We start from the raw sequence: 10,920 nt of genomic DNA, 5'->3' as shown, positions 1-10,920 counted from the left end.
TTTTACAACCCATATTTAAATCTAAAGCTCATTTATTAAAGAAATTGATAAACAGATGTAATCAATAAGTCGGTAGGCTAGCTACTTTATGGTTGTAGTTACGTGTGTTCTGAATAGACAATATGTTTAACATTTCCAGCAATGAAAAGTAGCAATATTTAAACGTTCATCTGATCGTTATAATGCGTTTTGGCTTTCAAATCGCAAACATTGTGACCTTCTATTAAAACGTTCTCATTAGTCGCCCCACTGTTCTTAGGATGTTCCCGAAAAATAACAAAAAATAAAAAATAAAAAATAAGGGTTCAAATAACACAATAGCAAAACAATCCAAGCAACAACACACCGCTATGTTTGGGGGGGTTCTTGTGATTGCATGCTATAACATAAGCTAAATCAAACAATTAGTCTTTTGTGAATTCTCTCCTTTTAAGTTTAAAGTTCGCTATGTGTGTGACGTTTTAAGTTATGACTTGCGTAAGTAACGTAGGGCAGTGTTTCCAGCATGTACGAGCTTAGCGTGACTGCTTATTCACTATCACTCCAGCGGAGCAGTCAGATCACATGCTCTCGCTAAAGTGCAGCATTTATGTGCAAGAGAATTAATGACAAGTAAGTTTTAACTCAATGTATATTGTTGTTAATGCATATTGTTACACTGTATTGCAGCAGTATTAGCTTTCACAGTGTTCATGTCATTTGCCGCGTTAAGCCTTTGCGGGGCCCTGGGCTAACGATCGCAAGGCCCCCCTCCCCCTCGACATCCATAATCGCGCGTCTTATGCGAATGAGTCTGAAGATTTTAATATGAATAAGATATTATCAATTTAAAACATGCAGACAAAAATGGTAAAAACTTTTCTATGATTGACAACAACTGTAGTCTACTACAGTAGGCTCATGTGCGCTCCTCCATCATTATGACTTTGCATTGCTGATCTAAAAATGTAAAAAATAAAATTAAAATTAAAAAAGGCTTTTTAACAAGTCCAAGTTTAAATTCGACCGATTCGACTTTGGCTTTGGAATTTCAGAATGGTCATATCATCATTTCAGATGCGATGTGTCTGAAGATTATTCTAGTTGATTAATTATTGTCACAGACTTTTTTTAATGCACGTTTTATACCTAATAAATGTACTGTTAGTTTCTTCTCTAAATATGTTTCCATCACATTTTATGTGCATTTTATTTCGTTGAATAAAACGTATCCACCCCAACGAGTGTACAAGTTACATTTATTCACATCTTGTATCTTAAAATGTGCAGATGTAGCGTTTTTTCTTTTCTTTTTCTTTTTCTGAAAACCAATATGACTCATTTAAAATTCTGTACTACTTACATTACTGCATGCATACGTTTCAGAAACCCACTTTAAAAATGACGGTCATGCAATAGATCATCGTTAAGACATTGTATGGACCCTTTTTTTGTCAATTTATTCAGCTTCTTAATGATTTTAGTAGTAACATTTAACATAGATAGGCTTTAGCAAGTTATTGACAACATTATTTCTATTATGCTTCATTTTTATGAACACGCACACGGCTTCTGTGTCGCGCACAGACGCGTGTGAGCCTTTAAAAGTATGTGGCTGCGGAAAGATGCGTTCGGCGTGTACACTGCGCACTATCTAGTGGACTTTTGTTTTCAATCACTCAATTCACTCTCGCATGGGCTGTTGTAGAGTACACACACGGTCCGTGCCATCACGAAAATTGGGCTGCACGCGGACGGGGAGTTCGGACGACCGCGAACTCTCCTGATGACGAAAATTACGCGATGCGAACGCCCGAAGTATACCTTGGTGTTAAGCCTGTAATAGCGGGGCACCAATCCACCCAGGCCCATATGCACGTGCATACCCAGACGCCACGACACTGTCCTGGGGTGAGTTTCCCGAAAGCATCGTTGGTGAACCATGGTCGTAAGTCCCATTGAACTCTATTGGTAACGACGGAACTTGCGACCATAGTTAGCTTTGGGAAACGCACCCCTGGTTGTATTCCTGCGTGCGTGTCCGCTGCGCCCGTGACTCTTGATTCAGGTGTGTGACGACGATTCGTTTTAAAACGCAAAAGAGGATTGTCTCGGGGCCCCCCCAGCGTTCGGGGCCCTGGGCTGCAGCCCATGTTGCCCATTAGGATAACGCGGCCCTGCCTTTATGCCCTTTATGCTTCGCGATCTTTCTGAGTGTAATTTGATCCTGTTTAACAGTGGAGTTGTCCGCTAGCATCGGGCTAGTATTGTTAAAGGGGCTATATGTAAGATTTTTACTTTAATAAAGCATAAAAATACCCCAATATGTTTGCAGATATTTAGGAAACATGCTAAGTTCACCTACTTGTTTCTCAGAAAAACAATGATACAGCCAGATATTCTACTTTGAAATGTGCGTTCCGTGTCGGAATGTCTGTCTTTGTTTTGGTCTGTACAAAACCACTTGCTGCCAGTTTATCCAATAGTTGGCGGAAAACACCACTTATTGCAGCCATGGAAACCAGCAAACAAACTGGGTCAGAGACTCTCAGATTCTACCTGACCTAAAAAGCCTCTGCATCCATCTGAAAATCTCTATGAACGGCAGCATATTAAAACACAGATAAATCAACTCATCAGCTTACAGTGTGTAAGTCTCCTCAGCTTTCATTGTCAATTGCGCTCCCTCTTGTTGCGTGTCCTCAAGCTGGCAACCCACGTCTTTGAATGAGGGGGCGGGGCAAACAATATTTTGAATTTGGACTGCAGTATCTATTTCGACCACTGGGTGTCATTCCTACATAGAGCCCCTTTAATGTTTACTAAACTCATTTGCTCAAAGTGTAACATTTCTCAGTAAGATAATATCATTATGTGGTTGCCATTATTACTGCCTGTATTAATGATACAGTTTCATCCTATATAATTCATATTTTGTGGGTTTTGTACTCTTTATTAAACTACTAATATTGCTGACTCATGCTGATATATTTCTTAGTCATAATCAGTTCATTATGTAAAGTTGTTTATCATTGAGTTTGTAATCTGTAAGTTGTTGATTATATTTAGAAAATAAGTATTTATTTGTTATTTTATTTATTTCAGAAAACTACCTCAAGTATGTGTAAAGGTCACTCTTGTGCAATAAACAACTAAACTCTATCTGACTCTAACTCCCTGACCAAAGTTCTGCAGCGATCAATAACATATACACCAGCTTTCAGTGAGGCAATGCCCAACATAGTCTATTATTGTTTGATTAAAGCTAAATAAAACAATTATTATTACCTTACCGACAGACAGATGAAGTAAATAAAATGTTTACATCGTTCATAAACTCTCAAAACAACAACAACAACCTTGGCCTTATCTGTACACCATAAAGGGCAGTTACAGAGACGAGGCGTGTTCTCTCTTTGGCGAATCAGTGATGCTGACACGAAAGTGAAACTAAAAGTGAAACAACGCTGGTTCGTTTGGGTTTGGTCACTGGGTAAGATTTTCCCAGAAATCGTCCGTTTAACGTCAACTCAGCTATAATCGATTTGGGCGGATACTGAAAAACAATCCTGCCGCTGTGGTGAATAAGACCTGCGGTTCGTTCAGTGCGCTGTGAGAAGTAACGCGGAGGGAAAGAGAGAGCATCGGTAACTTTCATCTCTTCATACAGTATAAGACACGTTATAAATTTAGTGTCATGTAAGTTAACTTTCTTTTATTTATTTTGCATTAATTAAAAAATAAAATATTCAAAATCAAATGTAGGCTAATTGCAAACTCTTATGAGAGATCAGTGCAGACATTTTATTAGGTTACTGTTAATATAATCAGTTTTCATGGTGTCCATTCAAGACTTATTTTTGTGCAAGTTACACATTTTATTTACAATGTGATGTGTTTATTGTACGTGTTTTTTTGTTGTTGTTGACATGTATTTTTAATTTTGAATTACACATTCTAATTAAGTGAATATCTGAATAACTATAGGCTACTGGTTAATATGAAGAATTGTTTTAAAAAAATACATTGGCTTTGAAATCTGCGGCAGATAACTGTTCCTATGAATAAAAAAAAAAAAAAAATTCCTTTAGGGGGCGCACGAGCGCTCGGAAAACCAATAGAACCACATTCAAATCTCTGGACGTTTATGTCATGTGATTCTGACTCACATTTAGACCATGATTTAATAAATGTAGATACTTTTTTATTATTTTTTTTTACTCGTTTTAATGTATTATTGCTGATATAGGCTACAGTATTGTTATTATTAATAAAATATTATAATGTCATATAATTGTAGGCCTATTATGATGTGGCAATGATGTCAAATGGCTTGATGAATGAGGGCTGTAATTGTTGCCACTAGTCATAAAAGTCTTAAAGGGTTAGTTCACCCAAAAATGAAAATTCAGTCATTAATTACTCACTCTCATCTTGTTCCACACCCGTAAGACCTTTGTTCATCTTCTGAACACAAATTAAGATATTTTTGATAAAATCTGATGGTTCAGTGAGGCCTGCATTGCCAGCAAGATCATTTTCTTTTTTAAAAGCCCAGAAAGCTACTAAAGATGTATTTAAAACAGTTCATGTGACCACAGTGGGTCAACCTTAATAATATAAAGCGACAAGAATACTTTTTGTGCTCCAAAAAAAAAACAAAATAACAACTTTATTCAACAATATCTATTGATGGGCGATTTCAAAACACTGCTTCATGAAGCTTCGAAGCTCTACAAATCTTTTGTTTCGAATCAGAGGTTCGGAGCGCCAAAATCACATGATTTCAGTAAACGAGGCTTTGTTACGTCATAAGCGTTGTGAAATTTCAATAGTTCACGTGACTTTGGCAGTTTGATACGCGATCCGAACCACTGATTCGAAACAAACAATTTGTAAAGCTTCGAAGCTTCATGAAGCAGTGTTTTACAATCGCCCATCACTATAGTAATATAAAAAAATTACCCAATACTGTACTAAATTTTCTACAACTATAGGGTATATTATACTACAATACACTACAGTTTACTGTAGTAAAAACTAAAGTATACTACAGTATTTATTAGTTTATCAGTTCATTATAGTTAATACTACAGAATGCTGTAGTAAATACAAAGTGTTGTAAATACTTTGGTTCAGTGGTTCAAAAACACTATAGTATTTACTATAAATTTAATGTGGGTGTTTTTAGTAGCTTTCTGGGCATTTAAAAAGGAAATGATCTTGGTGGCAATGCAGGCCTCTTCGAGCCATCGGATTTTATCAAAAATATCTGAATTTGTGTTTCGAAGACGATTGAAGGTCTTACGGGTGTAAAACGACATTAGGGTGAGCATGTGAGTTTTAAGAACAGAATTAACTATGTAAGAATCAGCAAGAAGAACAGGTCTCTGGTGAATGAATGACAATGACTTGACAGTGAGCATTTCATACTATTTTTGTAGAGATAAAATGAGTTGTTAATGGCTAACACAGAATGTAAATGATACAATATATTTGAGAGTCCATAAAAAATTAATTGTTTTGCAATATGTTGCATCTGCAGGTTTTTAAACATTGTTTAAGGCAACCAAATTATTGTTTTCTCCCTTTAGCAAACAGGAAGAGCTAGAGAGAGCCAGCATGTCTAATTACAGACTAATGCCTTCACCCATTTGTTTGGTGGAGAATGTGAGCGGATCGCTCTGCGTCTGTAAGGATGCCATTGAGTTCCTGAGTAGGATCAAGGAGCCGGTGGTTGTAGTGTCTGTGGTGGGACTCTACCGTACGGGGAAGTCCTACCTTATGAACCGCCTGGCAGGACAACAGTCAGGTGAGAGAACTGTCTAAACATGCCAACTTAATGTGTGAATATTAGCTACATCTTGCTAAAAACTGTAATTGTCTCAGGCTTTGCTCTCGGTAACACTATTGAGTCGAAAACCAAAGGCATCTGGATGTGGTGTGTCCCTCACCCCAGAAAAGCAGGACACACTCTGGTGCTGCTGGACACAGAGGGACTCGGTGATGTGGACAAGGTGAGGACAGGAAGCTATTGACTTATTAATATTGTTATATGGTGGATTCTTTGATTTTAAAGACACTGTGTTTCAGGGAGACTCTAAGAATGACGGCTGGATCTTCTGTCTGGCTGTTCTGCTCAGCAGCACTCTGGTGTACAACAGCCGCGGCACCATCGATAACAATGCAGTGGAAAATCTGCAGTATCCTTTAACCTGCAACATAACCCACTTCCTTTTTCAAATATAGAAACATACATTTTGCAAGATGCTGTTATTTCTCAATGTGCTGCAGCTATGTTAGTGAGCTCGCTGAGAAGATCAAGATCAGATCAGCAGAAGCAGCAGAAGAGGAAGAGGAGGATTCAAAATACGTGATTTTCTTCCCATCATTCATCTGGGTGGTTAGAGATTTCACCTTGGAACTGGAAATTGATGGAAAGAAAGTGACTGAGGACAAGTACCTTGAGTTTGCCCTCCAGCTGAAGAAAGGTATTTTAGACAGACATACTGTAAACATCAAGCATTAGTATGTGGATGGAAATTAATAGTCAGTAAATATTAATAACAACAAAAAATGTTGACAATCTTCTTTGGTAAAACTTGTTATTTTCTCCTAAAAATCTCATTTAGGTGTAAATAAGAAAATCAGTGACTACAACCTGCCCCGTCAATGCATCCGAACCTATTTCCCATCCCGGAACTGTTTCGTGTTCCCATCTCCAGCCTCACCTAAAAACATGACACGGTTAGAAAGCTTGGAAGAACGGGACCTTGTTCCAGATTTTCTGGAGGTCACAGGTCGTTTTTGTGACCACATCTTTGACAAGAGTTTTGTGAAAACACTGAAAGGAGGACACAAAGTTACTGGCAAATGTGAGTGTTTTACCCAATAATTTAATTTATTGGGACATTTTAGTGTTCAGAGTGTGAACTTCAGACCCATATGCCTTTATTCCCCAGTTTCACAGACAAGGCTTAAGCCTAGTCCCAGACTAAAATGCATGATTGAGCTGTTTTAACTAAAAGCAACTTGCACTGAAATGTCTTAAAATATGTCAGTACTGGCACATCAGTAATGTTTTTTCTAGGGCATATTTATAAAAGCAACTTTACTGTCCTAATTGAACTAAGGCCTAATCCTGACTTAATCTAAACCCTGTCGGTGAAACCAGATCTAAATTTAAAAATGTGTTTGTGTGTGTTGTCAGTGCTCGGGAATCTGGTGCAGATTTATGTGGATACAATCAGCAGTGGGAAGGTGCCCTGTCTGGACAATGCAGTGGTTACTCTGGCAAATCTAGAGAACCAGGCAGCTGTTCAAGAAGCTTTGAAAGTGTATCAGAGTGGGATGCAAGAGGTAATTTCATATATTTAGTTTTTGAATTTTTTTGGGTTTGTTATACGTATAATGTTAAATGAAATTATACATAAATATACATATACTGTCTCTTAACAGCAGGTAATAGTTTAAAGCATCATGTTATCCATTTAACATGATAATATTCAGTAAATAAATAAAGCTCTGCCTTTGTTCACAAAGTTATTCTTTTTATTTTACTAAACAGTTTTAATTTAAGTACAAGAATTGTTATAGCCATTTACTGACGAAGCATGCTGTTCTTTGCAGGTGAAGAATAAGTTCCCAGTAAGTGTGGATGATATTTCCTCAGAGCACCAGAAGTTCAGCAGTCTGGCCACCGCTGAGTTCATGAAACGCTCCTTTAAAGATGAAAAAGGAGAATACCTAACAAAACTGATGGTGAGTTTCACATGCACAATTATGTGCACCTTCATAATAATGCAGCTATATTCTTAAATATGCAAAGGGTTGTTAATTTAATCATTAAATGATATTCAGCTGAAGTATTTAAATATTGTCCTTGTGTCTGTAACGGAGGCCAGCTATTGAAAGCTGTGTAGGTAAAACCTCACTCCCCTGATCTCAAGAGGCGCATTAGCGACTGACACTAGAGACTGCAGTCTTTAGGGTCCTCATTAGTGTGCCTGCCTCCCATGCAGGAGACGATGGTTTGAGTCCAGCTCAAAGCTGGGCGAGTAGGACCGAAGGGGTGACGTGCAGGAAAAAAATGTGTCTTTTTTATGGAAGTTGGAAGGGGCACAGATGATTATTTTTTCCTTAAAGGATTAGTTCACTTTAATATGAAAATTACCCCAAGCTTTACTTGCCCTCAAGCCAACCTAGGTGTATATTACTTTCATTTTTCTGATGAACACAATCAGAGTTATATTAGTAAATATCCTGAAGCTTTCCAAGCTTTATAATGGCGGTGGAACCAACGAGTATGAAGCTGAAGAAAGTGCATTCATACTCTATAAATGTACTCCATATGGCTCAGGGGATTAATAAAGGCCTTCTGAATCGTTTGTATAAGAAAAATATTAATATTTAACAAGCTATAAAGTAAAATATCTAGCTTCCGCTAGACCGCCTTCCGTATTCAGCTCACAAAAAAAAAACTGATGTTGCGTTAGTTACACTTTTTTAGTAATTTGAATGTGGAAGGTGTAGGACGTAGCATAAGTGTTTTGAACTGCGAGAGTTTTACACTTTCTTCGTAAGTTGAATACAGAAGGCGGTCTGGCGGAAGCTAGATATTTTACTTTATAACTTGTTAAATATGGATATTTTTTTACACAAATGCATAATGTGAAGGCCTTTATTAACTCCCCGGAGCTGTGTGGAGTTTGTTTATGATGGATGGATGCACTTTCTTCTGCTTCATGTTGGTCCCGTTTACTGCCATTATAAAGCTATGATGCGTGAGGGTATTTATTAATACAACTCTGATTGTGTTCATCAGAAAGTACAAAGTCACATTCACCTAGGATGGCTTGAGGGTGAGTAAAGCTTGGGGTAATTTTAATTTTAAAGTGAACTAATCTTTAATAATAAATATCTCAACTATGGTAGTATAACAGACTTTGTCCAGTATGTTTATGTGATCTATGTATGTGTGTGCATTTATATTTAGGAAGACATAGATACATGCTATGTAGAGCTGCTGAAAGAGAATGAGATGGCATCAGAGAGAAAGTGCAGAGATCTGCTGAAGAATCTGTTCTCTGACATGAATAAACGGCTGCAGAATGGAGAGTACAGTCAGTCTGGAGGATATGAACTCTACTGCAGAGACAGAGACGCCATCGTTGAGCAGTACCGCAGAGAACCCAACAAAGGTGTATCGGTGAGGACACGTTCTGTGTGTTATTTTTATTAAATGGTTCTATAAATGTGCTCTAATACTAATATATATGTTTATGTGCAGGCTGAGGCTGTGCTGAATGAGTTTCTGAATGAGCGAGGAGCTGAAGCAAACAGCATCCTCTACACAGATACAAAACTCACTGAAAACGACAGAAAGATTCAAGGTAAATCTTTACCTATCTTATGAATAGTTAATTAGGTAGTTTGATCCTGGAGCATTTGTAATTAAAAATGCATATTTATTTAAATTGAAACCAAACCCAAGTTCTTAGTCAAGAGCATCTCCAAGGCATCTTGGAGTTCAGGTTCTGGAGGTTTAGTATGAATCATGTTTAACACCATTTCTCTCTTTTTTATCTTGACTGACAGAGGAGAAGGAGAAGAATGCTCTGCTGGAACAGAAGTGGAAAGAGGAAGAGGAGAAACGCATTGAGAGTGAACGGATGGTACATGCAGAAAGAGAGCGGCAGGAGGACCGAATGAGGCAGATGGAGGAGAAGTTCAAACAGGAGATGGAGCAGCAGCAGCAGGAGATGGACAGAGCCATTGAGAGCAAACTGAAGGAGCGGGAGGAGTTACTAAACAAAGGCTTTAGGGAGAAAGCTGACCTTATGGATGAAGAGATAAACAATCTTAAAAAAGAAAAGGAAGAGAAAAGTTCTGGCGGTTTTATGAAGGATTATGTGATGCCTATTGTTGGAGCTGTTAAAGACATCCTTCCTGCCTTCCTCCAATACAGGGTGATGATGAAAGGACTCAAAAAATACCCCTTATAATACCCCATCAATGCAAATCACTGTTAAATTACAAATTGATTTGTTTATAGTTATAGCTTATGAAACACAATCATTAGTAGGTTTCTACTTACTAGGATTATATTTAGTTTGTTATTGAGTAGTGTCCTAGTTCACATTCTTACAGTGTACTGTACACAAAAATTATGTACTGTGTTGCTGGTGATGGGAAAATCCATAGTTTTAAGCAATGTAGTATGCCATGTAAGTTAGTCTGTATTTAGTAGACCTTAAATTGTCTTTGGATGTAACCATTGCATTTATCAAACAATCTGTTATAATCATTAAATTCATCAGATTAAAATTCATTATTATTTTACTTGTAGGTTCATACATCTTGAAGCTGTTGTCATCACAAACTCCTTTTCTCCCTTTTCCCATTTTTTTGGAGTCAATTTGACTCCAGACTTAGAAGCTGATGTAAACAACTTATACACTCCATTTATGTTTTTAATGAACAAGGGAGAGGATTCAGAATACAAAAAATGGCCACATTTAAAGTTTGAATCACACCATCATGGCATAAATTTGAAGGCCAAACTGGAAGGTTCATTTTTCATGGGTTTTCTCAGGAATTTTAAAATTGGTTTTTAGAATAGCTGTTTATATGTGTGTAAAATAAGGTATGTGATGAACATTACTTGGAGAGACTGTTCCACAAAAACTACACAGTCAAACCTCAAAATGATTTGTAAAGCCTTTTTTTTTTTTTTTTAAATGCAACTTGCTAACAAGTAGCTATGTAAGAACTTTACTTTAATGGTTGTAATAATTTGTGCATCTTTGTGGTAGTTTTTGTCCTTGTACTGTTGGCACAGATTAGACAGAACTTTGTATGCTTTGTATTAAAACTTTATCCCCTGGTTTTAGAGACAAGGTGCCTTAGTCCCAGACTAAAATACAATTACAATGACAAATA

At 37.3% G+C, this 10,920-nt stretch overlaps 1 protein-coding gene across 2 annotated transcripts; it reads left to right on the top strand.

The window, feature by feature from the left end:
• Positions 1-3,345: 3,345 nt before the first annotated feature.
• On the top strand, positions 3,346-10,920 carry gbp1 (guanylate binding protein 1). Of its 2 annotated transcripts, none has more exons than XM_048162771.1 (11): positions 3,346-3,626; positions 5,574-5,791; positions 5,869-5,996; positions 6,073-6,182; positions 6,274-6,470; positions 6,612-6,854; positions 7,190-7,338; positions 7,609-7,740; positions 8,975-9,187; positions 9,269-9,371; positions 9,577-10,920. In XM_048162771.1, the coding sequence occupies exons 2-11, from the start codon at positions 5,602-5,604 to the stop codon at positions 9,981-9,983; spliced, it is 1,872 nt and encodes a 623-aa protein (XP_048018728.1). In that variant the 5' UTR covers positions 3,346-3,626; positions 5,574-5,601; the 3' UTR covers positions 9,984-10,920. The 2 variants fall into 2 exon arrangements, with proteins under 2 accessions (XP_048018728.1, XP_048018727.1); XM_048162770.1 differs by having other exon boundaries at positions 3,348-3,678.

Source organism: Megalobrama amblycephala, linkage group LG17, assembly GCF_018812025.1.
Source record: "Megalobrama amblycephala isolate DHTTF-2021 linkage group LG17, ASM1881202v1, whole genome shotgun sequence".
NCBI lineage: Eukaryota > Metazoa > Chordata > Actinopteri > Cypriniformes > Xenocyprididae > Megalobrama > Megalobrama amblycephala.
Note: the sequence above shows the minus strand (reverse complement) of the source record. Positions and strands in the feature narration are given on the sequence as shown.

Coding starts and splice junctions, on each gene's coding strand:
- gbp1 (XM_048162771.1), top strand. CDS start 5,602: ATGTCTAATTACAGACTAATGCCTTCACCCATTTGTTTGGTGGAGAAT. Junction 9,188..9,268: donor AACCCAACAAAGGTGTATCG/GTGAGGACACGT, acceptor GTTTATGTGCAG/GCTGAGGCTGTGCTGAATGA. Junction 9,372..9,576: donor AAACGACAGAAAGATTCAAG/GTAAATCTTTAC, acceptor CTTGACTGACAG/AGGAGAAGGAGAAGAATGCT.